Source organism: Leptosomus discolor, chromosome 5 (assembly GCF_034619465.1).
Source record: "Leptosomus discolor isolate bLepDis1 chromosome 5, bLepDis1.hap2, whole genome shotgun sequence".
NCBI lineage: Eukaryota > Metazoa > Chordata > Aves > Leptosomiformes > Leptosomidae > Leptosomus > Leptosomus discolor.
This window is the reverse complement of record NC_141395.1, coordinates 40,874,660-40,902,631: the sequence shown is the minus strand read 5'-3', so window position 1 is coordinate 40,902,631 and position 27,972 is coordinate 40,874,660. Positions and strand designations below refer to the sequence as shown.

The 27,972-nt window shown below is 47.3% G+C and overlaps 1 protein-coding gene across 2 annotated transcripts in view; it reads right to left on the bottom strand.

Moving 5' to 3' along the window:
• Positions 1–12,872: 12,872 nt before the first annotated feature.
• Positions 12,873–27,972, bottom strand: part of COL6A3 (collagen type VI alpha 3 chain) — a 53,703-nt gene continuing 38,603 nt past the window's right edge. Inside the window, exons 36-45 of one of the 2 annotated variants that reach the window (XM_086465302.1) lie at positions 27,416–27,515; positions 26,222–26,920; positions 24,872–24,980; positions 23,778–24,109; positions 22,268–22,528; positions 20,406–20,480; positions 18,070–18,249; positions 17,904–17,957; positions 13,099–13,269; positions 12,873–12,913 (exon numbers count right to left, since the gene is read on the bottom strand). In XM_086465302.1, coding sequence (XP_086321428.1) covers positions 12,873–12,913; positions 13,099–13,269; positions 17,904–17,957; positions 18,070–18,249; positions 20,406–20,480; positions 22,268–22,528; positions 23,778–24,109; positions 24,872–24,980; positions 26,222–26,920; positions 27,416–27,515 — 2,022 coding nt within the window. The remainder of the gene's footprint in view (positions 12,914–13,098; positions 13,270–17,903; positions 17,958–18,069; positions 18,250–20,405; positions 20,481–22,267; positions 22,529–23,777; positions 24,110–24,871; positions 24,981–26,221; positions 26,921–27,415; positions 27,516–27,972) is intronic. The other variant, XM_086465303.1, reaches the window with a different exon arrangement.

Genomic DNA, 27,972 nt, shown 5'->3' with positions numbered 1-27,972 from the left:
GCCTCTGGGCTGATTGCGAACAGGCGACGCGCTCGGTCGTGCATCTGTCTTCCTCGGTAGCTGGCCAATGCTCTCACATCATGCTTCTCATTCCTCCTTTTTGCTCTTCCAAAACATCTCCGCTTCACTCCCTTCTCCGTGTCTCCACCCTCCCGTCTCTTCTTGTGGGTGTCCTGCCCTGACCCTTTGCCACACACAGGGTTTGGCTCTTCCCGGCCCTGCCACTGGCATATCAGAGGGGCTTCAGGCAGTGATGACAAGCTTCTATGATTCTGATTTTTTTCACCTCCCACCCCGGATGATGAGCTTTGAGGTCAGGTTGTCCCTGCTGGACCCCCCAGCCATGGGGAGAAAGCTGCAATGAGAAGGGCTACTTCTGCAGAAGGATGGAAAACCCCATCTCACTGGGGCTGGGTGTGCCAGCCACCCCATTTTAGGGTAGGATAGCATCCCCACGGGTGATGCATGGAAAAGCAGCCCCTCTGCTCCACCCCAAGCTCCCCACGATGTGTGTCTGGTTCCCATGTTAACGAGAAACAGCTTAAAACACACTTGAACCTCATTCGTTTTTTGCACATTTTCAAGAGATTAGCGGGTCTGGGTTCACCGTCAGGAGGAACGTTTCTGTATCCGCCTTGCCTCGCTAATAAAATCACTTCCAGAAAACTGCAGTGCAGGTCAACAGCTGTAGCTACAAAAGGGCTGGATTTTTCTCAGTCCCCCTGTGCTGGCATCATCAATTTTGTTTGCATGGTTTGCTGGGGCTGTACGTACAACCCCCCTCCACCGCTGTGCTCTGCCCAGTGCTGAAGATGAGCCAGCCCATGTGTGTCCTCTGAGCTGGCTCCCACAGGGACAGTACGAATAAAATCCTGTCTTGTAGGTGCTTTTACAGTTCTCAGAGGATAGTTAAGAGGCTTTATCAGCAGTTTATCGCAAGGTGAAGTGAGGAGTACTGCAGTACCTAAGGTACAGGTGATGTACCAAAATAATTGATGCTTCTTCCATCAGGCCACGTCGTAGCTGTCCTGGGGAAGCAGGTCATGAATGGGAGCACAAAACATGGCCATTGTACAAGATGATGAGAAGAATAGCTGTTGTGCACAAATAGAGCAATAGACTACATGGGGTTTTCGTAATAGAGTTCATCTGTGGCTGAAGCACATTTCTGCAGAATTAGTGCAGTTTTTCTGGAAACGGTATTTTTCACTGGATGGACTGCCTGTGATGTGGAGAGGTAGGGGACAAGCCACCCTGCAGGCTTTCCTATGAGGCCCTGTCTCCATGATGCGGTCCTGGTCATGTGGAAGCCAGAGCAGACAATGGTGATTGCACAAGTATTAAAGTTGTTGGGGCTGTTGACCAAATTCTCCTTTTTTTTTCCACCAGCCTGGCCCTTAGAGCAAGAGCCAGCAGCCATACTGTCAACAAGGGACCCCTTCCAAATCTCACTCGGGGATTTGTGGCCATAAATGATCCTCCTGTCTTAACCAGCTCAGAGAGGAGACCGGCCAAGCAGGGTCTTTAAAAACACTTGCTTTTCCAACAGCAGGTTATTTATTTGCATCCCTTGTTGTCCCAGTGTGTGCTGCTGTTGCTCTCCCCCAGGAGCCTCACGGTTAGCAAAGAGGTCCTTGAAATCCCAAAGGAAACCATCAGCCCCTTTGCCCCTCTGCTGGGCAGAGGCAGAGTTGCCTGCCTGTACAGATATTAAACACATGCAGCGCTCAAAGCACTTTGTATGGGCTCAAAAGTCCTTGAAGTTAATATGACTTTTCCCCCCCCATTTCTGCATTTGGCAGGGAGGCTCTTTTCAGCAGAGAAGTGGCTTCCTCAGTTCGGTGGCTTGCCTTGGTCCCCATCCCACTCCTTGTCCCTTCCATGAGTTGCTGTAGACCCGTATGGACTTGGCCTCAAGTTTTTTCTTTTTTAATTTTTCCTTCTTTTTTCTTTTTTTTTTTTTAATATACATATACGCTTTCCTTTTTCTTTTTTCCTTTTTCTTTTCTCCTTTTTTTTTTTTCCTCCTTTTTTTCTTTTTAGTCTCCCCTTTCTTGTGCTGCCTTTGCTCTCTTTCCCTTCCCTCCTCGGTCAGGCTGGCGGCACCCCAGCGATGAGCTAATGCAGCTCACTGCTGGGGCCCGGATCTGCGTGGGCAGCAGTGAGACGATGCTCAGCTGTGGTTCAGCCTGGTGCTGGCCACAGTTGGGGTCCATCCCCAGACCAGCGAGTGTGGGGCTACCGTGTGCTGTCAGAGCCAGGCGGGTGAGGGGCAGATCCAGACAGCCAAGCACTGGTTTTACTGGTGGGGCTGGGAAGGGATTACAAAAGTCAGACCGGGACTGAGCTTGGGGTCAGTCCTGGCTGCTGGGTGGAGGAGCACAAGGGAAAAGCATCACTGCACCCCGCAGAGGGGAGTGGGGCTAGTTGTCCTGAGGCCGGGGTGATGGGCTCTGGGGTCTGGCTCAAGCCCACCCCGTTGCAAGGAGGTAAAGCCTGTGGGAGGGTGCTGAGTGAGATGTAACCCCCCCAGTCCCTGCCAGGCTGGCAGCAACAGGGTGGCATTAAATCATCGGCACAGGGAAGTGATGGTAGCTGCCAGAGAGAGAGACAGGTGGGCTGACATCGGGGTGAGGAGGGGGAGAGCAAATGATGCTGGTGTGCTGGGACTGCCCTGGCTGTTTGCAAAAGCGCTCGCTCCTCTGTAAGCTGCCTTTTAACTTTGCAAAGAAGCACCCCTTTGCAAAACTCTTTCCTCACCAAAAATTTTTTAAAAAGTCAAATCAGGGAGGAGTTGGGCAGCTTCTTACATTTAAGGAGTACCTTCTGGCCACCGAGGTCTGAGGTAGCCAGACCACCATGACTCCCAGGGACAGCAGCGGGCAACAAGGTCTCCCAGCAGCTCATAGGAGGTGCAGAACATCTCACAGGAGCAGGTAGATTAGGCAGAAGCATAATGGCTTATGGGGGAAAATTATGTACACCATAAAAGCTGGACATCTTTTGGAGTCCAGGCTTATTGCTTTCTTGGCTGATTGGGTTCTTCGTTTCTACCCTATTGCTCATGTCCATGGCATATCCATCACCCTCCAGCTGCTGAGCAGGCTGGACAAACCTCTCTCATACATTTTGATGTTTGATTTTTTTTTCCTGTTGGCAACCTCTAAAATAAGACAATTGGGAGTTATTCCTAGGGGATGTGATCAGTGACAAATTTGGGATTGCAGTGTTGCCCTTGGGATAACCATCTCAAGCCATTTGCAAGTGGCTTTCCAATGTATCTATAAACTTTCAGCAAACACTTCTCGTAAACCTTCAGAGCAGATTAATGACCGATGAGGAATTATTTGTGTTTCGTGCTCTCCAATACTGTGCTGCCAGAGTCTCGTGATGGCATTCGATGGGAAGCTCACTGCAAGATGCTGCTTGGGCACTGTGGCACTGTCTTTCCAGCTCTTCCAAAGTCCACCATGGTCTGCTAGCAACATTCCCAGGGCTTTACAGCTGGCAAATAGTAGCAACCTCCTGAGAGAGCCTGATGTCACAAGATTTTTTAGCTTGATTTCCAGAGCAGTGGTCTGGATGTGCTTCAAACTTCTGACTGCTTTTTCCAAGTGGAGTTGTTGCTTGGGACTTTTTGTCTTTTTAGTTTTTCTGAACTCTCCTTTCCCCAGTGCTTAGGCCGTCTTGTGCAATCTGTGTCCCTTTGTAGACACGTCTGTGAAAAATGCAGAGATTTCCTGAGAGCAGTGCAGTGGAAATTCCTGAGATTTCTGGTGCAGACAGATGTGTAAGGAGCAGTGGAGGAGGAGGCAGCAGTTTAGGAGATGGCTTTTCTGCAGAAACAAAGCCCCTCTACTCATTGTCTCCCATCTGCACCTGCAAAAGGACTATTCAACCCATGGTAAGCCAGAATTGCAGACACACTCAAGCATTTACCGCTGCACTGAGTCTTTGTAGCTACTTGTGTGCCTCTGGTAGGCTGGCGGCTTGCAAATGGGCCTTGGACCTCTCCCTGCCAAGCAGGGTGTGGTTGGCTCAAGCCAGCCTTGGCTGTGAACGCTGCTCCCTACTGTGCAGGATATGCTCTCCCCAGCTTCCAAACATCCAGGTGATTTCCATGTGAGGCTGAAAAATGCCAAGGGAGCAAAGATGTGATGAAAGCTCATTGGGAGACAGTGGATTTTGTCAGTGCCCAGCAGGCATAGCTGCCACCCCCACCCCTTGTGCCAGCTCCTCCCATGCTTCTCTGAGGCTGGGAAACTTGTCACATACCTGAAGAAGCTCAGTGGGATGTGCGGTTGCAGGGCGTGCAGCACCCCAGGGTAGTGAGGGAGGCTTTGCAAACCGTGTCAGGGGAGACCCCAACTCAAGAGCTGTCCCTGCATAGGGAAACCCATCTGGGAAAAGGTTTGAGCCCATGACTGCAAGGAGGGGAGCTGGGGACATGGGACCTGGGGATCAGCATGGCACTGTAAATCCTTGAGCCTCCATGGGAGAGAGCTGAGTTTACCACTTGCAGGCACAGGCTGTCAATGAAAGTTTGCAAGGGGGATGTTCTCCTCCCCATCTTTACGTGACCGCCAGCATTAGATGGCTCCATGATGGAACACAGCTGTAGGGACGATGCACAGGGCTGACCGGAGTACAGCCTGCTCTTTTGCAATGAGTTTGGCTCCAGACTACAAACAAAAATGACTTTTTATTCTTAAAAAAAGAGAGAAAAAAAAAGGAGGCAGCATTCCAGCAGCTGCCTGTTGCAACAGGCAGAAGAAGAGGGATGGAAATGAGGTGCTGTTTTCAGTGCACTGCTTCCTAATCAAGCGATGCTTAAATGCCTGTGGCCAAAACTGAGGTCTCAAACTGGGGCCTTTGAATGGAGTGGGGTGAAATGGATGAAGGATGCTTTAGAGGGATTGAAAAAGCTATTGAATGGCACCTAACTGATGGAAAAACACCTTCTGGAGTGTGAAGTGCAGGTATGCAGGTGATGGTTGCTGGTTCCCAAAGCCATGGGATGTTGCAAACCCAACATGGGAAGGTTCACCATTCGTTTCCCTATGCTTACACCGCTTCTCAAGGCAGCTGGGGCTGGCTTTTCTTGGAGGCAGAAAAAACGAGACAGATGATACAGCTTTGGTCAGATTGGGAAAAAAGTACTAAAAATGAGAGGTAAACCACGAGTCAGGCTCTTTAATCTGGGGTTAACCCCATCCCCGAATCCACGCAGGCAGGATGCCTGGTGTCCTCTCACCTCCAACTTTCAGCATTAAGCTGGCTTTAATACCAAGCACTTCAGAGCTCGTTAAGCCCTTTCAAACAGCAGATATTTTTCTAGAGCTAACAAGGCTTTTGCACTTGGCTGCTAAACCCAGCTAATCCGCCCTGTTCTGCTGGGAAGTGGGTGAAAAGGGGCTTTTTGGGCCGCGTTGTGAGGATGCTCTGACTTGGCCTGTTTCAAGAAATAGTCTCCCTTGGGATAAGAATTATAATTCTCCTTGCTAGGAGAATTAGCACATGTTCACTCAGATCATGGGCAATATGCAGTTATCACCTAATGGAGCTACCACGAGTTCTGAGGCTCCCAAGCTGCACTTAGTCTGTGTTATACAGCTGTGTAACGAGATGTTACTGTTCTCAGAGACCTTGTGGGCTTGTTTGCTGAAGTTTATCAGGGTAACATTTGCATTTTTAGGTTCCCCAATGGACAGCTTGCTGCTTTTAGTCCCAGACTGACACCTACAACCAGCTCTGCATCTGCAGACTTTTAGGTATGAAGAAGGAGTGAGGCAGCTTCTAGGATGGAGGTGTCCCTCTGCACTTCTCCCATGGCTGCTTCCATCCTAGGGGAGAAATAGCATTAAATAAAATAGCTAAGCTCAGTAAGGAGCCAGTCTGGGACCACCTGCATCCATTACTGGGGTGGAATAGAGGACGATGAAGAGCTGCGGTGCTTTTGCCTATGGTCTGCATCCCAAGGAAGAGGGCTGGGGGATGAGAAGGCATGGGGAAAACGAAGGAGTTGTACAACACAACTGGGATTGGGTTTTGAGTAATTATTTTGGAAACTGCTTCAGGATCTGGCAAGTTTTTGTTGTGTGTCAAACTGTCAGCTAGTCCATCCAAAATCCACCCCTGCATAACTCTGAGCACCGCCCAGCCCAGGAGTCCAGGAAGCTGGACATCTCACCTGGCGAGCCCTGCGGGGAACCAAGCACCAAAAGCAGGAGCAGAGGTCAAGCTTGCTGGCTTTTCCAAAATCATTTCTTGTTTCTAGCAGCCTTAAAAAAATGAACTGGGGCAAAATGCGATGCCAGGAGAGCAGCAGATCTGTGGGTTAGTGGGAAATGTCAGGCTCACTGTGTTTAAACCTGCTGCTGCAAAATGCCTCTTTTAAACCGTTGGTCATCTTTTACTTAGAGAACCATTCTTGCCACAAAAATTGCCAGATTTCTGGGGAAAAAAGTGTGAGCAGTCAATGAGCGTGTTTAAATTTCCTTTCCAAAGGGCACTCATTTAAACTTTTAGTTGCTAGATAGTGAGTGGTAATGCTGTCATCCAAGATTTACATGCGCTGCCATTAAACCGTCAAGAATACAAGGACGCTCTAAGGGCTGGAGTAGGGAAGCAGCAGCGAGCCGGGCAGGGAGGCCTGAAACACGTGCACTGTAGAAGAGTGGCCACAGCTGTCCAGTTATTTCCAAAGCATGCTGGATCATGCCCTCTGCAATATTCCAGTCAATCTAATGCAATGCGCTTGTTTTTTCATTAACCTCCAACGCAACCTTCCTGTCTGCAAAATTAATCACTGCTGTAAAACCAGACAAGTATTTTAGAAATATCAAACCACTGCTTTCATCCGTAGCAACTTTTTTTCAGGCCTGTCAGTTCCACTTCAGTTCATTGACCACACTCACGATCTCAGAGATTCCATTTATAAGATCTATATATTAATTGCATACATGCTTAAATGATTTCTACCTTTTTTCAAGAGTGACAGCTTGCCTTTGCTCACAAGGATACCCTAAAATTGAGACACTCACATCTCAGACGAAATTCCCAGCAGCACACTGGGGTGCTTTCACCCCAGGTTTTGAAGCTGGTTCTGATAAGTTTCAGAGCTGGATGTTATTCCAAGGATATTTCCCTGCCTGTCTAGGCATTGAGCTAAGGAGTGTGAATACTTCAGGCTTTTGGTTTGGAAATCCCCATTGCTTACACTGGTCTGTGAAACCACACGGCGTGGTCTTCTCTCAGCAGAGCCTTCCCACAAGCTTTTCATCATGGGTGGCAAAAAGTCACCCCTTCTCTGGAAACACAAGGCAGAGCCCATCTCTCTCTCCCCCACATCTCTCTTCCACTCATCTCACTTGCTTCCTTGGTAGGAAAAAAATCCCAAAACATGGTGCCTCAACCTCCTGACTTCATTCCCCCTGTACTTGCCCTTCCCCAGCCCCACTTTCCCGGAGACCACATCCATGGCTATGAGCAAATTTTCAGTCATCTGCTGAGGTTATATCTTTATAATATCAGATTTTAATAGAGTAATACGGTGAGGTCATCGCAGCCTGCTGCCCTTTTATTTCGGCATGGTTGCTATAGCAGCAGTGATTGAAACAAAACATATAGTTCACCAAAGCAAAGTTTCCTGGCTGATGGTGTTCATTTTTCTTTATGAGCTGACTTTGGAAGACAGCGGAGTGGAAGCTAATGGAAACTCAAATGTCTTTCTCTCTCCCTGTCTGCTCCTCCGTCTCTGCAGCAATCGAGATAAAGGTTAGACATCTGGTTTGGATCTGCTCTGTTTAACCAAAGAAAAGACCGACTCCTGCCGTCTCATAAATCATCCCGCAGCTGGAGCACAGTCCCAGCTATTTGCTGTGGCTGTTTACCCTGCCATGTCCAATTTAGCCATGGGTTTTGCTTTTGGAAAGGCTGTGCCTCCAGCAAGCTGCCTGCTGCCATTTTGTGAGCAGTCCCCGGCTGCTGGGCTGGGGCTCTGGGAGGGTGGCAAGGACTGAGAAATTACCATGGTTTAAAATTATCTTGTGATTTAAAGTCATCTGGGATGCCGGTCTTGGTGGCAGGCACGCCAGCAGCTGAGTGATCAGCTCAGCTTGCAGGAATGGTGCTTTGTTTGCAGTGAGCTCACTGGGAGACGCTGCTCCCCAGGAGTGATGAACCTGCCTCAAAGAGCTTGTGGGTGTGCAGGGGCTGTAACAATTAGGCAGAAAGCAAAAGAGCACCTACAAAATCTAGCATCTTCCAAATCCTCTTATCTCAGCTTATCACCTCCTTGTTACCCAGAGGTTCAATGATTTTTAGGGTTGGGAGATGTATGTCCGTCTCACAAGCAGGAGGCTGAAGCAAGAAGGGATGAAGGGTAGAGTGATGGCCACATAGAAGACTCATGGCCGAGGAAATGCCCACACTTATGTCTCAATTATCTGAAGATCCTTTTCTCCAGGCTCAGCTGCTTCAAGTTTATCTGCATCTATGCTGAAGCACTTGGATGCAGTCCTAATTTCCAGAAACACCCAGCGTGAAAGACATCCTTTTCCTTAAGCTCTTGACCTTGCAATGTCAACATTCATGGTGTAGGGCATTGCTTTGGCGTGGCGTTGCTGGAAAACCCACATTAGCTGAAAGGAGGTAGGCAGGTACATGTGTACATCTATGTACTTTTGTATGGGCTTCTTTTAGTGATGTAATAAATTTAGTACTGGCTAATAAGTGCGAGAGCCACTTTGTCTCTTCTTTTAAAGGTTTCCCAAGAAGGCTATGATTAAATGCAAAGGTACAGCATTAAGAGAATCTAACCAAGCATTAAATGCTGGTGCTATCCTAAATTTAAGGGTCTGGCTGCAATGCTTAACTCTGCTACATGTCCTACTGTTCAATTTTATGATATCATAGGTATCATAAAAGGTTATGTCTCTGCTCTGGTGTTGAACCCTGTGGACTCGTAGCTCACTTGTATACAAGGGCAGCGTGTTCATCCAAAACCCTCTGGGTTTCAATTACAGCAAGTGCAATTTGAGACTGGCTATTGCAAGAGAGTTTCTCAAATGACATATCACACCTAGATGTAGGCAGCCACATCTCAACCATACTGTCTTTATTGATGGTCAGACCTTTCTAACATGGCTTCAGGGTGCCTCCGGCCATGAGTCACACAGGCAAGTTATGCTAAAACATGTGGCCAAGCCTATCCAAAAGAAGATGCGAGCAGGTCAGAGTACGAGGAGGATGCCAGGTTACCCTCTCCGCTGACGCTGAACTTTTTGCAAGATGCCTTGGCCATTAGTAGAAGTGACATAGCTGTTGTGGTCTGGCAATGAGAGATGCAGTTCATTAGGAGTGATAGTATCTTTTATTAGGCTGATGTGCCTCTAGAAAGCAGGCTTTCAGGCATGCGAGTCCTTTTCAGGCCATGACCCAAGGGTTTGAGAGCATCAGCCTAACCATAGGACATGTACTCCAGCAGCTTGCTCAGGGCTCATGCCAAAAGTTGGAGAGACTTTCTAAACAGCATTAGAGCACAGAACAGGTCTTCACCAGGAGACTTTGCTTCCAGTGAAGCTCTTTTATTTCATGATGTGCCTTCAGCTTATGGGGAAATGCTAGGCTTGACTCTAGCTTTTATGTCTTTGCTTCTCAGTCTCAGGCAGGGGTGGAAGACTGACACTGTACCTTTCAAAGCAAAGTCACAAGCATTTTTCATGCCAAAGATTTAGTTGGGATCTCCTCATAAGAAGTCCTGCTTAAAAGACTGTGTCCTCTGGATTACAGCACATCTATCCATCACATCTGTCTTGAGTTCATCAACACAGTGCCTACGTTTCTTTTAGGATGCTGCAAATAAATGGTTTCACAAGGGGATGGGAACTGTTTAACCAGAGCTCATTTGTCTGCAGAAAAAAAAAAATTAAGGGAGCAGCCCCTGCCCCTAACATGGGGGAGCTTGGCAACTGGGAGGATGCTAGCTGGAGCTGCAGCACAGGGGTGCTAATAAATGGTGGTGTGAGACGGCAAAGGCCACCCCAAGAGGGGCAGGGTGCAGATGTCGGAGCTAGCCATCGACAGCCAGGAGTGGAGCACGCTGCTCGGGGCTCTGCTGAGCTGGGCTGAGCTATTTTTACTCTTGGTCTGGTCCTGCAGCCACGCTGGCAGATGCACTCCCAGCTGCAGATGATTTCCATCTGTAACCCTGGGCTGGCCGGGGGCCTGGGGCGTAACGTGCTTCCTTAAAAGGCTTGTGAGAGGTGACTGCAACGCCCCACAGCCCCAGGGGTGGGAGGGGATTGGGGGAGGGTGCCTTCCCAAGCTGCCTGCTCCCCCCCGGCATGCTGTGCCTTCGCATCCTGGAGACATGCATGGTCCATTGAAGGCAGCTTTCCTGGGAAGTGGAGGCGGCACTGGCATTGGGAAAACCTCTCCCATGCGGCAGAGGGGTGGGAGGCCAGAGGGAAGGATGATTTGTGGGTCACTTTAACCTAGCTGAAACTTTTATACCCATGAGAGCAAAAAAGGGGGTCTTGGGTATGCTCCCCCATGCACAGAGAAATGCGGGGCAGGCTGCTCTGTCCTTTGATGCAGCCATTGCAAGAGCCAGTTACAAAAATAAATAAATAAAAAATTACCCATTCCCCTCTTTTTTAATGAAGCTCTTGTGATGTGCTCGGAGAGGGTGCCAAATAAACAGCACAGCTTTCCAGCTGATCCCCAGCTGAGCAGGGTCCCTGCTGTCCCCTAACCCTGCACAATAATGGCTTAGTACTGATGGGAAATTTTGGGATCTAGGCTGCTCTGTGTGCTGGGAATGGTATAAAAGCTGGGACACCTAAAAGTGTGAATCTCCACGGGGACAAAGCCCAGAGCAGCCCTATGCGCTCCACTTGTCATGATGAATCTGCACATGGACAAGTCAATGTGAGGCTCTTGGGCCGCTGTGGATTGTGTGCAGCATTGAACAGAGAACCTGAGGTGTTTGGCCGGCTTAGTTTAGTCTTGTAAATGGTGTTTTGGAAGGCAAATTGTCCTGTTGGGAGAGTTGCTTTCAAAGGCATTGTGTACAATGCACGTGGAGAGTCTCATGTCTTGGTCCTTGAAGACCCACTTAAGATGCTTCAGAAAGTATCACTCCAAAGGGTGGCGCACGTGAGCATCACGCCACCTTCTCCTTGTGACAGTCCCACCCTGACCCATGGAGGAAGACACTGGACAAGCTCCAGACTTGTAAGCTTGCTCTTCTTTCCAAGGTTGGTTTAGCCAATGCAACCCTGTTCTCCAGAAGTGAGTAAAGACCCTCTCCCCTGTGGGCCTGCTCTGGTTTTTGCTTTCAGCTGCCCCTTCCATGGCATGTGCCTGCAGGGCTGACATCTTCCTTCTCAGTACCTCCACCAGGCCATGGGAGGTGTTATCAACCCCCACCTGCAGACTACAACTGAGACTTGGGGAAATTTAGGACTTCAGCCCCAAAGCCCAGAGCTGCCCCGTGCACTGGGGGGATGGAGTTCATCTGCTTCATCCTTTTATGGGAACTTTTTGGAGGGAAATGTGCATTGCTTCTGTGACTTTTAGCTTCCTTTGGTAAGCTCAGGTAAGGACAGGAATACCCTGGGGTAAAAATAACCATGGCTGTGAAAAGTGGAGACACCCAAAAATGCCTGTGGGGTCGTTGAGTTGTGCAGGTTGGAAGGGACCTCCAGATGCCTCTGGTCCAACACCCGGCTCAAAGCAGGGCCAGCTGAGGCTGGGTTGCTCAGGGCCATGTCCACTCATGGCCAGGGCCACGAGTTTAAATTCCTTCAACACGGAGATTTCACAACTGAGACGTCTCCGTTTCCATCTTTTTCCAAGCTGGAAAATTCCAGGTTACCAGCAGATCCTCGGTAATGTCCCTCTGAATATCCATACTACATCCACCTTTGCTTTAATGACCAGTGGGATTTCCCTCCAAATAAATGCTTTCCAGACCTCTGAAAATTACTCCACTGATGCCCACCATGGCTTTTACAAAGACAAAACCCACGAGTTTCTCAAAACCTCCATTAGACTTTATTTAAAAGTTCTTTGTATAGACTTCCTGTCACAGAATCCACAATAAAAATAAAACCCCCCTCCCACCCACCATCTCCCTCCCCAAATTGCTTTGCTTTGTGTTTTATAAAACATACAACATCAGAAGAATGCCAGAGGCATCCTACACCACAATTTAAAAATTTGTTAACTGAGGCCTTGGTCCCAGCAGTGCGTTTGCATTTGGAAACCTTGCTTCCATTTCCTTGCTAGTTCAGTTGGCCACATATGTTACAAATGCATACAAGAGATCTAGTTTGAAATCTAATCCAGCAAAAGGAGAAAAAAAAATAAAAAAGGAAGAATGAAAAATTGAACTGCTTGTTTATCAGAATTAGCTACTCTCTTACATGAAGGCTTCCCCTGTAAAGTTATGCTTAGTTATGAAAATGATAAAAGCAAGCATGTAACAGTTGCAGTGAAATTATTACTTTTTTTTTTTTTTGGTCTCATTTTCACAGTGCCTTAGACAGGCAGACTGCCAGAATCAGAAAGAAAGGGTAATTTAGAGACATGTTCTGAGACAATAACAATCTGCAATTAGGTAAATATTTGGTAATGTTGAAGCTATACAATATAACCCGGACACACGTAGCACTCAGTCCACAAACAGTTTAGCACCATATTGATAGGTCATGCAGCAAAACACTTTCTCCAAGGTTTGCTTGGAAGTTAAAAGCATGAAATAGTACAGTGCAAGGTAGTCTATACCCTTAGCTTCTATAGGGGTAAGGTGGCAATGGCTGATGCTCCTGGCTGTTTCAGAGGTATGTGTTGACAGGTCGCTGGCTCTATGTCCCTATTGTTGTCACCACGCCAGGGCTGATGTTACCTGAAAAGGTTTGATGGAGCAAGAGAAAATAAATGAGGTTATTCCATGAGTGGGAAGCTTCAGGCTAGTGAGGGAAGGTTAATGGAGTCCAGAGCGCCACAAGCAAGCTCACAACAGCCATGCACTGGACTGGAAATGCCAGGGACCTGGCTGGCCCCTTCTCCAGCCACACTTATGCTGCTTACCAGGGACGCAAACTTTTTCACATTCTTTTTGCGTGTGAAATCTATTCTCGTTGCCTCCACAGCCGCCGTACCAGAACCGGGCGCAGCTCTTGGTCTCAGGGTCATAGTACCATTTCAGCACAAAGTTCCTGCAGGTCCCCTCATCTTTTTGCAGCTGGCAGCTATCCACAACTGCGGATAAAAGCAGGAGCAAGAAAAGTAAGCAATAGCACTCCTGGGTGAAACACAGCCCCTCTGGATGTATTCACATAGCAGAGAAATGCCTGCAAGCAGGGCTGGCATGCAAGCTCAGAAAGGGCAAACACAGCATGGACTTTGCACATCTCCTTGGCTAAATCCCATCTCTTAGTTTGCAAAGAGAAGGTCTTTCTTTGGAGGTCACCAGCCCTGATCCACAAGCCTTTGGCTGTGTTGCTGTCGTGCATCTGCAGAGCGATGCTGAATTGACGGAAGAGTGCTGTACAGCAGCGGTTTTCTGCAAATCCTCTGGATTTGCAGGAAATTAGTTGGCAGGTATAACTGGGAGAGAACTAGCTGAGCTGCAAGGGGAAAAGCATTGGCACCATCGTTTTCCCATTAAAAATACTGGCTTCCTTCAAAAAGAGAAAACTTCTATGTGAACATGCTCCCAGACCTAACACACACTGCCCCATGGCTTTCTGCATCCCCTGCCGGGTGAGTGGGGAACAAAATAACAAAGCACTTGGATGTGTTAAAATGAAATTGCCAAATAAATTTTAAAAAATAAAGTAAAAAAATCTGATATTAGCTGCTAATTTACCATCAAGTCACAAACAAGGCATCCCCTGCACACAGGGGATGTGTACTCAGCACGACGTAACCATCAGCCATCATGATTTGTCTTGGAAAAGCCTTGTTACCATACCCCCGAGTCAGGCAGATGCCAAAGATTTCTCATATCACAGTCATTGCTTCCACTTGACACCAATATGGCTTCAAGGTGCTGGTGTCCAGTCTTGGGCATACATAAAAATCGTAAGTCAGCAGTCAAACAAATATCAGTAAAACAACCAGCACTGAAAAATGAATGGGGACGAGGGAGAGCCAATGGGCAAAGTATGGGGTTGGTTCCTCTTACTAGGGGGGTATTTCCAACCCCTTTTTTGTTGGGTTTGGTTTTTTTCCCAAACACAAAGATAAATCAATGTATACAGAGTAGACCAGTGATGACTGCTGGGGAAATTCAAGTCTAGAAGTTCTCTTCTGATAATCTTGGCTTCGGATCATGCCTTTTGTCAACCAGGTGCCAGAAATCAAGCTACTTAAAGGACTTGCCTGAAATGGTTGTTAACAGCCCCAAGCCTTCTGCAGTCCCCATGTAATCACACAGGGCCCCCAGAAATAGCTCTTTGGTAACATCAAAGTTGCCTGAAATAGCTGTGATCCTCAGACAGCTCACATGAAGGCAGCATTTTGTGAGACTGAGAGCTCAATGCTGGTAAAAAAAAAAAATTATATTCACTTTTCTATGATTCTGCCTGTGCCAAACAAGAAGAAAAAGCAATTGGTCACCAATTGCAAGGGGCTGAGAGATCTTACCAGGTCTCTGTCCTACCAGAAACAGAGTCCCAACATACCCATGAATGACTATAGCAAAGGCTATAGGGATATAGAGTGAATATATAAAAAGGTGCATTTGCAAGCAAGTTTCTCTGGGGCCTGATGAAAGCAAAGGCAGGCTAAAACCTTCTGAAGTGTTCATGGGAAGAAGGGCACAGAAGATTATCCCTGATATCCCGACTAGAAAGTTGGTTTGGCAACAGATCCTAGGCAATAAGAAAGCCCTGGCAGTGGCTTTACTTTAAAGGAAATTGTGGCTGGTGCTGGTGGCTGCCCAGAGCCCAGGAGCACTGCAGCAAGGCCAGGGTGCTCCCGGGATGGACATGGAAATGCCCAGACCAGTGTTATGGACCTTGCACCCCAGCCATAGGTATGCTTCTGGGTAGACTCTGCCAAATGTCTAAACACCTTCTGCCCGCTCGTTTTAATTGCATTTTCCCCTCTCCTTCTGCATGCAGGAGTTCCTTTGTGCCGTGAGTGACTGAACAGATTGCTGCCAGATCAACGCTGTGGTCGAAGGGGTCAAGGATCAAGTGGTCCATGCTACGATCGTGACAGAGATTGAGTGGTTAGTTTGAGCAGTGGGTTTACTGTTTAGATAGGGGGAGCTGGGAATATGTCCTTTCTGAGAGAGGAGACATGCCTGAAGGGATGCTCCTGCCCATCGTCCTGTTCTAAATGCAAATTTTTGAAGCAGGATTTCTCTTTTAATCTGAGTTTTTCCTTGGAATTTGAAACCAATATTGACCTTCCAGTTCAGCTTTGCTTTTGGGTAGCCAAAAGCTTCCCCATGCCTTTGGCAGGATCTCTGCCTTTTTATATTCAGTTATTTTTTTTCAAAGTCCTTCTCCCTTCTTCCCTGTCTTGCAAAACACTGAAAGCCAGCAGATGTGAATACAAGAATGATTCTACCCCAAACCCCAAGCACCCTTTTGGGAATCCAACCAGTAATCAAAACGTTCAGCTGATGTTTAATACAATTTTTCTCTGCAGCACAGGGTCTAGGCAGCCCCGCTTCCCCCCCCCCCCTCCCCCCCTCATCCCCTTTGAGAGCGGAAGCAGCCTTCAGGATCAGCGGATGCACAGGGAAATTCAGTCACCACTTTAGAGGCAGACCTGGCTTCGGGAAAGCTGCTGAAAATTCACTTGAATTGTAATCTTCAGTTTGCCTGCCCTAATATCCACACCACGTGGGCTTGTGCCACTCTCCAGTTTCAGAGCATCATCAAACAACATCTAGTAACTTCTCTGGCTGAACCACTGGATGGCGTTTTAAGTGAAATCTCCCCCTCCTACCATAAACCCCAAGCCCAAAACTCAATAAATGAAACAAAGGCTTGCCCAAAAAAATTCAGAGAAGTGATGGAGATCAAGAACTAGGGAGCCAAAATGTGTTTTAAGCTGTGGCTGGTGCTGGCAGGTTCAAAAGATGGGAATGGCCACCGTAAGCCAGGGTTTTAATTTATCTCACGGAGAAGATGTGCCTGGGCTCCTCAGTTGCACTTACAGTTAATTTTGTCATGTAAAAAAATATTAAATACAATAATAAAAAAAATATAAATATCAATAATTAAAGGTTTTCACAGATTTAAAAGGCTTCAAATGGGAGGTGGGTCTGGTGCATGTTTTTGCACCCAAAGAGCCCTAAGTTTTGGGAGACAAACTGATTTCTTACTGTTGCACCTGGCTCTGGCACCTGGTGTGGGCTAAACCGAGAGCCTCACCTAACACCCAGCATTTTAAAAGCTGAGCTGCACGTGAGCTCCCATGTCTCTTTGTCCATGGTGGATGTAAGCTCTGCTTTTGCAGAAAACGAAAAGAGAATAAAGTGGTGAATAGAGTGGGCTGGACAGAGACACGAAAGTCCCTCCAGGGCCCCTCAGTTGCTTTTCTTGACTATCTGCCCAGGGCAGAACAGGCCAAGTTCATGAAATATCACTTTAGCCTGAACAACAGTTGCTGGAAACATCGTCAAGAGGTGTGATGATGATCAGAAGGGGCTGGTCTGTGGGATGGGGCTAGCAGAAACATGCGCCCTCTGGAGAAAAACACATCAGGTAGGCTTACCTGCTGTGTGAGGCATTAAAATCCTGCTCTAGATTGAACCTACAGGTTTCTACACAAGCCATATGCTGCTTCCTCCAGCTGAGAAGTCCTCAAACTGCAATCAGTGGATCTTTGTCCATGATGCCTGTTTGCAGCCCAGAAGCACCTTGCAACATCCTTCTGTAAGCAGCCGCCACCCCATACATCTCCATGTCTGGTGGTGGCCTCCTCCTCGCTTGCCTGCATGTTTCTGCAGGGGCACACACAGCTGGACTCTGGCTGCACTGCTGCCTGTGACAAAATTTCCCTGAGTCTGATTTAAGGAGCCTAAAATACACCTAAGAAAATCAAATGGGTGGGCAGAGTCCTTAATTTGCCTTTTCAAATCCTGGCATGCCACTGTGAGAATTAAAGCCCTGCCATTGGGTACCAGAGCTTGCTTCACCCCTAGGTTTCCCTCCTGTGTCTGCAAAAAGCCCTGAAACATCACTAGAAGGTGGAGGCTGCTACCATAGCAAGGCTTTGCTGGGGTCAGGTTCCCATTCCAACCCCTTGCTGAACCAACACAGGTGGTAGGAAGTCTCTACTTCCTTAGCAGGACTTGAAGAGGTTTGCAAACACAATCCGTTGATCTCAGAAACTCCTTGAGGAGAGGAGGTGATTGCCATTTTCCTGTGGGCTCCTCCCTCAACTTTGATTGCAAAAGGAAAACATCTGCACGCAAGACCCAAGACCCGTGGAGTGATTTTCCATCAAGTATTTTGGTTACAGGCAGTGAAACATTTGTAATTCTTTGCATCTGAGCAAAAGCACACCATTGAGTGGTGGCATTTGTTAGTCATGCATTGATAATAGAAACTGCTTTGGGACCATGCCACGCTCCAGTTCAGCAACCTCATGCTTCTCACAAAATTCAGTGTGTGATTTTGCCATACAGCTATGGTTTGCACTCAGGTCGTACAAAAACATCATGTCCTGGTGTGACAACATGCATGCAAGATGACTTGTTCATGCAAAGCAGACGGTAGGGCATGGTCATGTCAAAGAGCAAATGAAAACCAAGTCTATACTACTGGTGATCTTGTATTGGACAAGGTTGGATGCATGCTATGAAATGATCAAAGTGAAATAATGGATTTGCTTTGGTTTGTGATTATTATTTTCTGGGGGATTCTTACCTGGCGATACTCTTTTCTCAAGGGGTGGCTGCTGCATGGCTTTCTCAGCTGCTGCTGGAGGAAAAAGTGTGTGAGTCTGGATTTTAAACAGTGCTTTCTCTCCGCTCAAAACAGTGCTTGACAATATGATAAAACACAAAAGAATTAATCCCCACGTGGTACTTACATGGTTTTAAGCATTTTCTAACGCACTCAGCTTCGGCCTCAAATCTATTGGCATTACCAGCACAGCCACCATACCAACCCTGGCTGCAGATCTTGTTTTTGTAGTCAAAGAACCACACAATCTGATAGTCCTTGCACTGCATGCCCATGTCAAAGTCCAGCAAGCAAGCGTCTGGCCAATCTGCATGTCAAAAGGTGCAAAGGTTAAGTGATTCTGAAAGGGTTAAAAGCTGAAAAAGCAAAGAGATTGAACAGAAAAAAAAAGAAAAAGAAATAAAGCCTGGTACAGGACTGGTGGCATTTCCTTGACTTATGATTTCTCTTCCTGAATGCAAACCTTCCCCAGCCTCCAGCTTGCCTCTCTCTGCTCTTGATTTTGACACACATCCAAGCCCCAAGTCCCTGGACCGAGGTGGTGGGAGCCCCTTAGTCCCCACTGGTGCATGCAGGATCGGGCCCTCACACAACACCCCCCATCTATTTTCAAAGCTATTTGTCTTGGCAGTAACTTTTAATCCTTAAGTGTGTTTATTTTAGCTCTAAAGGCAAGCCACACCTGGTAGACTTTAAGGCTTGATGAGGATTTAAATGTATGTACCTTTCCTGCCCAGAAATGCTAATTTAGGTCCAAGTCCCAGAGTTTTTATTATCAAAGGTAGGCCATCTGTGCTAACAGTTTCTTTGCCTATATAAGGAGGGCAGCATTTGGGGCTTCCTCCGAGGCCCACTGGAAGATTTACGCATAAGTCTGTCCTGTTGCACAGAGAACTAGAGAGGACTCAACTAAACAACCCAAATCCCCTGCCCTGTTTAATGTCTTAGCCTGTTGAACTTCAGATTAGCATCCTCGAGGAATGTTTCCCCCTAAATTGCTGGCTGCCATAAATCCTCGAGCAGAGACATTTGCTACAAGTGGGTCACCAAGAGGAGCTGAGATGGAGAGGTCTGCGTTGAAGTGCAGAGTAAGCACACAGCATGTCCATTTTCCTTCGGGCAGACCTACATAAGCCTACATGCCTTGTTTTCAAAGGGCTGGCACACAGGCAGTTAAATAAAGCCATGGAGGTGCACGTCTCCTGGCGCGGACAGGCTTCAGAGGGGATGTCAGTTCCAGGGAGAGGGACCAAATGAGTAGGAATGCATGGGAAAGGTGGGATGATGGGACATGCAGCAAGGCAGAAAAGAGATGGTCCTTTCCCAGCACAAGCTGTTGGCCCCTCCACTGCACCAAGCTCTAGTGGTACCACCAGCCAGGCATGAGGTCCATGCTCATCACTTTCAACATGAGCAGCCAGACCCCAACAGCTGCTTTGCAACTGTTGTTGGCTGAACGCACTGAGCAGCAGCATCTCCCCGTGCTCTCAAATCACCTCAGGAAGAAAACAAGCCACGGTGCAAGAAAAATGCTTAAAGAGAAACATGAGTGTGGTGATTCAGGGATGAGTTTTGGATGCCAGATCCATCGTTGGTGCCCGGGACAGGGCTATGCAGCTTTATGAAGGCTGAGAGCCCTTCCAGACCCTTGGAGGAAGGGTTGCACCCTGGCACTTACGGTACAACTGAGTGTAACAGCACTGATATAACGAGCTTGATGTCGCTGATATAATGAGCAATGAGATGACATTAACTGCTACAGTGATTATGGGTTATTAACACAGGTTAACAGGATTAACAACATAGTAGGAGCTGAAAACTTGCTCGTTTAGCAGTTTACTACATACACCACTGGTGGCAGAGAAGTGCGATGGGCAGATGGGTGAAAGTGGAAGGAGGCTACCAATTAGCCAAATTTGTGCAAATGTTTGACACTAGGTGCCCTGCAATCCCTGGCTGTTGGTCAAGCCCGTGTTGAGAGCTGTGTGTTAAACCAAGGAGCCAAAACCTATTCTTTGCCCCAAATTGGGAGCAGGAGTTCAAACGAGCATCACGTGATGTTCTGCATCCACACCTGCATTTACACATGCCAGGGAGGCCATAGGGCACAGCTTGTCCCTGGACAGCAGCCAGCTCTTGGGCCCTGGGTCATCTCCCATCCTCGCGATGGAAACGTGACTGGGTTTGAGTACGCAATGAAGATCACAGCAACTTCAGGGGGCTCTGGATCCAGCATGGGGCAGAGACGCCCACACAGACTTGCATGGCCAAGGATGTCATCTAGGTCATGATCTGTTGCCTCTGCAAAGCAAAGGACTCACAGATCCTTTGGTCCTAGCAGGGCTCTGAGAAAGGATGGTTTTAGGAGTGGGCAAGGAGAGGACCGGTGCAAATCGCCAGGCTCTTGGTGAGGGTCCTGGCAGAGCTCCCCAGCCCAGCACTCACACCATCACCCATACTCACCACTCTCGGGCCCTTCCAGCGGCTCAGTGTTGAACATCATGTTGGCCAAGGACACCTTGGGCTGTGCCAGGGTCTCTGGGGGGAAGAAGCAGTGGGGTCAGCCAAGGGGAAGGGCATTTGCAGCAGCGCCCTTGGCGCCGTCATAAACAAACTTACTGGCCCCAGCTCCAGCACAGGGGACACAAGTTGCAGGAGCTGGGTCTGGATCTGTTTACCGTAGCACATACATTTCAGAAATGTTTATTGGAGGCAGCTGATGGGATGAGTAATCCACAACCGCCCAGCCGCACCGGGATGGGTTCGCCTTGCTCTCCCCAGCTGGCGCCCCTGCTGCACAGTCAGGTTCATCATCGGGGTTAACTGTGAAGGAGCACCCTCAGGGCCCCACATGGGTGCTTTGGATGGCCCCTGCTCACCCTACAGCATGTGACTGAGCAAGGGGTCTGAAGGAGCTGGACATGGCCTCTCTGTAGCCAGTTTAGCTTTGCTCCTCTGGTCTTAGAGATGGCAAAAAATGGCATCTTCTAGGGAAGCAAATAGTCTGTGATGGATCTTTTCTTGTTCCTCTGCAGCCCTCAAGGACTGTCTATGCATTGCATGCCTCTCTTTGACTGTACTCCTCCCATCACCACCTCACATCCCTCTAGGAATTGTGTTGTTGAGGATTGCCACTGGGGGAAGAAATCCCTTGTGATGGAAAGGAGAATATGTTTCATATTGCATCATGCTGTGCATGACTGCACCCTATTGCATTATAACCCTTCCCAGTGCAACCTGTGGCTCATTTTCCATGGGGCAGGAGGAGACTGCAGCCACAGGAAGGGTTGGATTTGCTTTTCTCTGGTGGAGGGTATGGGTGTGGGTAAGGGGGACAGTACTACCTAGTGTCCAGGTCACAGCTTGTGGGCAAAAGTGGCATTGCCATTGCCTCCCCAGTTTGCTACCATTCAAGATTTACTCCATGGGAAATGTAGCTTCCCTGGGCACTGAGAGCTGCAACTCAGCTCATGCAAATATTACTTCTATACATTGATGTCTTTTCTCAACAATTTTGTGGGCACATTTATTGCCCACGAATGTAAGAGACTTCAGACCTGGTCCAAACCCACTGAAGGTAATGGAAAGGCTCTCTGTGGGCACTGAAATTTGCCCTGAAGTGCCAGAAGAAGCCAGACGCAACACTGACAGGACCAGCACAAACTTCTCCACACCACCAAGCCAAGTCACCTACAATCCAAACCGTATAAGAAAAACTTGGCCATGTCTTACATACTTTGGCTGTGTCAAAGGGTCTGGTAAGATTTACATGTGAACTGTACACACGGAGCTTGGATCCCCAAGGGACTAAACCCTCTGTTTAATCTCTTCTTTGTGGTTTTTTTTTTTTTTGATAATATAGCATGTGAAGCAGATAGATGGCTATGGAAATGGTGATCCAGGAAGAACTTTTTCTTGCTTATTTTGCAATCAGACTGGACTGAATTTACTCTGTTAACCCAGTTTGAATCTTATTATTAATTACAGCAATGCTGTCTGGACCCCAACAAGACCCATTGTGCAAAGCCTCCTGTATGCACAGTAAGACAAACCCGCCTCTGGGACTGGCTTTAATTCTCCCACAGTCTGTGTCGATTTAACACCAGCAAAGTGTCAGCTTGCATTTGCCAAAGAAACAGCAGCACTTCAGTCCTGCTGCTGGTCTGGAGGATGCCAGACATGCAGTGATGCAACTGAGCATTGCCAGGGCTGGGATCCTTGGTACCAACTGATTTCCTATCCCTTACATGTTTTTTTTTTTCCATTTTTTGTGTCCATTTTATGAAAAAATAAATGTTTGTGTGTTTTCCTCAAGAGCTACTTACTTGTGCTGAATGTCCCTGAATAGGTTACTTTGGGCTGGGATTTCTGGTAGCCAGTAATGACGACAAGGTATTTCTGTCCACCTTTGAGTCCTTGGATAACATGCTCAGTGCCGGTCAGGTTTTGCTTCTGCACGAGAGAGTGGTCATGCGCTAAGGTGACGATGATATCAAAAGCATCAGTGTTGTGTGGCTCGGGGCTGGCCCAGCGCAGCCTGGCACTGTTCTCCGTGACATCTGTGATCTGGATGTCATGGGTCTTTGCTGCAATGCAAAATCAGATGAAACACTAAGCAAGGACTTGAAGAGGAAAGATCTCAAGGAAAGATCTCCTTCATGCTACAGGATCTCCTTCCCAGTCTGCAGCAAATAAATTTGTCTGCAGCCAGTTGTGGCATGTGCAAACTGGGTTGTGACTTTGCTACCTCAGATGCCCAACCCAGCACACTGCAGGGAGGCTTTTTTCCCATAGCCTAGGTGATTTACCAGGTGTTTACATTTTAATGATCTGCTGCAACCTAGCAAATCAAAGCAATTTTTTTCATGAGATTTACATGGTCTGAAATGTGATTCCCAGCACAACTTTCCCAACAACTGTAAATGTGTTCAGTCAGATCATTCTCTAGGGTGCAATAGATTCACTGAACTGCTGAAGATCTTCAGGCAAAGCCTACTTAAGATCAAACACAGCCTTAGGTCAAAGAAGCTGTTAGGGAAAGGTTTTTCTTCTGTGGCAGAGTATAGGGTGAGACTTTTATTAACTCTGCTTGGACGCAACAGAAATGTATGTTCCCTGTAAGCTGATGAAAGCATTAACCTTGAAAAAGCTGATCGCTTTTATTTATTGCCTTTTATTTATTATTTACATGGTGACATGCGCTCATTGACTGGTTAAACATTCATGTGCTTTGACACATGTTCTTTGTTACTTGTTCAGCTAGTGCAGAGGCGCCTGCACCCTCTTACAATAACACATGGAAAAACTCCTTTACATGAACTGTGCCACATGAAGGAGCTTTAGCATTCCCAAATAGGTCTCCACACTGATTCAGTGACAAACTAACTATTTATATTAGCTGACAGAGAATTCAAACAATACCATTGTATGAATCACCATAAATATCAAAACTCAGTCAAGGGGTAATGCTCCAAGGAAAACACAGAAAGCAAATGGACCACACTAGAAAGAGAAGTGCTCTGTTGCTGTACTAGTAAGCTAAGCAGCAGATGATGGATTGTCCCATGTTTAGAAGTCCTGCTTGTGTTTTGCCTAGAGGCAGCCTGTCCCCGACCTGGTTTTGCATAAAACTTTCAACAGAAGTTGGCAAAACCTTAACCTCCCAGTGCAGATTACCAGTATTGCAACTACTAAAAACTAAAACCAACATGACATTTGGCCTCTTAGTGACATTTCCCATAGGAATAATCCTCTCAGAGAGGAAGAAATGCCACAGCCCACTGTTTGGCAGACAAGCGAGAGGCACTGCTTGCATGGGGAGAGCCTTTCACGTACCGCCTTGTCTTCTCCTGCCGCCTGCCGCAGCAGCCATGGCGCTTGTGATGGTGCGGCCGGTGGCTTTGGTGTGGGCTGCGGAGCTTGCTGCGCTCTGCGCGGTGGCATTCACCTGGACCACAGTGCTGGCTGTGGTCTGGTCGGTGGCTCTGGTCTGGGCTGTGGTGCTGGCAGTGGTGGTTCTGGCACGGGCGTCAGTGCTCGCAGCAGGCTTGGTGCTGGCAGTGGTGGTTCTGGCACGGGTGTTGGTGCTCGCAACAGGCTTGATGCTTGCACTGACCATGGTGTTGGCACTGGGGGTCCGGCTTATGGTCGTGTTGGGTGCCACATACCTGTCAAAGCAAAAGCAGATTATATGTTTTTTTTCCCCGCCCTATATAAGCAGGATTTTGGTAGTAGAGAGGAGCTGATATAGAAACCATTGGCAAGAACCCCCCCGAGGTCAATAGTCTTTGTCAGCTTTAGATATGCCCACAGTCAAGCAGTGGAAAATGCTGCAGAGCACTGCCTATCACTTGGGGCATGAGTCTGTCTATACACCAACTTTACACATGTAAGTGTGACTTCAGTAGACAGATCTGTAGCATGCCTGATTTCAAGGGGCTCGACCTTCTAAAGCCAAGGCAGCTCTGTGGCAGTGATGACTGAGTCTTGGTGACACAAGCTTTCACTTCTGTTCAGAAAATATTAGGATATATTCAATAGTAGATCCTGAATATCAGATAGTCCAGGGCATCCCAGACTCTGAAAATAGTTCATTGATTGGAAAACCCCCCATTAATAGTAATTTCTGGAATTCCTGACCTGCATGATGACAGTAGCCTATGCCTCCTTCATATCCTTTATACATATATAAATATGAAATTTAACCCAAATTTAAAAATGTGCATGTACTTGTCTACCGTTCTCTAGTAGATACATCTGTTGCTCTTTTGACACAGAATTAAAGGAAGTAGTAAAATGCTGATAATCCTGATTGTTAGCATTGCAGTTGCTTTTTCTTTCTTTTCCAAACAGGGACCAGGAAGTGATGGCTTCTCCCCCAGACAGACTGTTGGCAAAGCTCATTCTCTCACAGACAAACCACTACTTACACAGCTTTGTGCCCAGCATGCCCAGGGCTCTGGCTCTTGGCTTGCTGATCACTCTGGAACCACTCACACTGTTTCCTTATCTCTGGAGACAGGTAGAAAGCAAAGTCACCTAGATAGAGAGAGAGCCTGGCATTAAACACTGGTGTTGAGGGTGGTGGGTACCTGCCAACAACACATTACATATACATCTTCTTGATTCAAAAAACCTCTTCTCTTCTTGCTTGCTCTGATAAAACCTCTGGAATATCTCTTGACATTGGTGTAGTTACTGCAGCATCCTGGGCTGGGAGATTTGTTATTCCAATATACAAACATGAGAGCAGTACCTACAAGATATCAGAGGACTGTTTCTCTTAGTCTGTCACATGCAAACAGCTTTCTTATAACAAGGCACTTCCAACCACACAGTTAGTATTTTTTTCAAGAGTTAGAGGTTTCCAGGACCCCTGTAAGCAGCAAATGGAAAAAGCAAACTGAGAAAACCTAAACATTTATTTTGCGGGAAAGATGTGCTCATGTTTGCTTCCTATTTAGTGCAAGACATTCCTGAATCAGTGGTTTATTAGCCCAGATTTTCAGGACTTCTTTGATAAAACTAGCTTTCCTAGAAAAGGCCTGTTTCTTGTCCTTGCTGGCCAGGTCTGTTTAGGAACTCTGGCAGCTGGGTCTAGCCAGGGATCCAGCCTGGGATCTCTAGCTAAGCTGAGATGCAAATTTTCAAGGCAGAATCTGCACATCTGAGACACAGCGGCATTATTTACCCCTGAGCAAAGAATCCTGTTCATCTGGTCCTTAAATCTGCATACAGCAACTCCAGATCTCAGCCTGAGCCATCCAAGTGCCTGCTAGACATGTTTCTGCTGCAGTTGGGAAGAAAGGTTTTCTGGGTGTTCGGGGAGCTTGGAGGGAGTGCTAGCAGGCTGCTGGGTTGCAGAGGGCCAAGAGCCCTGGCAGGACCAGACCCTATGGGACACATTGCAGATGTAACCAGCAAGCCAGGCAGGATTAGGTCAGATCCCACAGGTGAGCCCACGGAGACCAAGTCAAACCAGACAGAGACACAAAGTCTACTTGGCGGACCAACAGACTGCATGGGATGGGCTTGTGGAGGCCAAAGCGAACAAAACTCAGACATATTCAACTAGGTAGACCTACAAGCAGCAACAAACAGACCAAACAGTACACAACATAGAAAAATGGACTAACTTCAGTCAGCACCACTACCCAAAGAGGTGGTCAGTTAGAGACCACTCAACCAATAGGCAGGTAGACCAAACCTGGCAGACTAACCCCTCTGAAGTCACATGTTGCCCCTTCCATAATACTTTGGCTGCAGGATGTTATACTTACTTCTGATAAAAGATGGCAGCAGTCTCCCAAAGTGTAGTAAGGGCTCTTCATGAAGCTCTCCTGGTTTATCAATCAATTTGAAGAACACATCATTTGGCTCGCTAGCTAGGCTATAGATATTCTTGGCATTCACCTTCCTGCCAATGCCCAAGATAACAAAGAAATACCCTTTGCATTTTGCATCGATAACAACCTTCTGCAGGTACTCAAGTTCTTGTTTATTCACTTTTCCAGTCATCATCAGAACTATGACTTTTAGATCCCGAGGGTTTGGTGCACTTTCAAAAATATGAGTCATTGTGTGTTCAATTGCACTTCCTATAGCCCTTGTGCCACGGAGCTGGGTCATTTGGTTTTGAATGTAATTGATGATCTTCTCTTTGGATCCATAATCAGTTAGTGAAAACTCAGTTTTTACTGGTGGGAAGCTTGAGTTGGTTTCATATTCATAAGGAGCTTGCTGGAGAACTGCCACTCTTGCGTGGTGCTGAGATACTTGTGGCTCTGAGCTGATTTCCAGGTTTCTTACAAGGTGGGAAATGTACTTCTTCATCTCGTTGAACTGCAGAGGGGTGGTCGTCTCTGAGCTATCCATGATGAAGGCTATGTCAGTGTCTACATCTGTTGGGGCTGCCCTTCTGTCTCTGAATACAGGTCTCTGACTACCAAAACCACAGACTGGGTCAGGGTCACACACATCTAGGGAAGAAATACAATAAGTTTCACCTGGAGGAACTGAAGATGACATTCCCTTGTCATTGTAAAAATCTCTTGTGCCATATGAAATACTATCAAGCCATGGACATTCACTGATCCATTACTTGATACCAAAGTCATTTAATCCCAAAACCCATTTAGTGTGTACTTTTATGCACTCCTTTGTCCAAAGGGATCCCTGAAGTGCTCTGTCATAAATGGTAGAAGGCCATATTTGAGAGCATTTAGCTATCAGTATTTGGGCTTGTAGAAGTGGGAACCAGCCAGAAAAGGAGCTTCTCTTTACAAAGTGGAGAATACCCAATGAGCCTCATTCACAACAAAATGTTTTCTGCTCAGCCTAAGAATATGAATCCCTTGTCTTTGGCAGCGAAAGGGCTGACTCCCAGCTGGGCTTCCCTTCTGTGCCACTGACAACTGACTGCTGTGCAACCAAAAGGATTTGGCATTGTCTAGAGGAGAAATTGAATGTTTTACCCAGACAAATGTGACAAGTCAAGAGCCTCTGGATAGTTTCATTCATCTGACTGCCGCTGGTTGGAAGAACAATTGCATGTCCAACTGCTGTGTTGTTGATCTGGTTAGATGCAAACAGAAAAACATGGTGTTAGTAATGCTGTCTTCTGTTATTTTCAGTTCAAAGTAGGGGAGGGCAATCCACAACTCTTAAGAGATCCTCTATGCAGCTTTTGGTGTATCCCATTTGGAGGAGCCTAATGCCCTCGATGTCAGTTAGTGGGACTCATTTAGACATAAACTCCAAGAAAATGGTCAAGCACTTGAACCAGTGCTCAGTGTGCTTGTCTGGGGCTTTCTTGTTTCTTTAAATCTCTGTACGTCCATTCTCCTGCCAACAAAGCTACCGTACTTTGCCCTTCCCACCCTTTGTCTTTCTGTCAGATCTTTCTTGCTACAGGACTGTCTTATTTCATATCAGACCTGGCACCCTGGAGCCATGGTCTGGGAAACAAATGGCTTATCGTAACCTCACTAGTGTTTTGCAGCATGCACTATGTTTTTGAATTCTCTCCTAA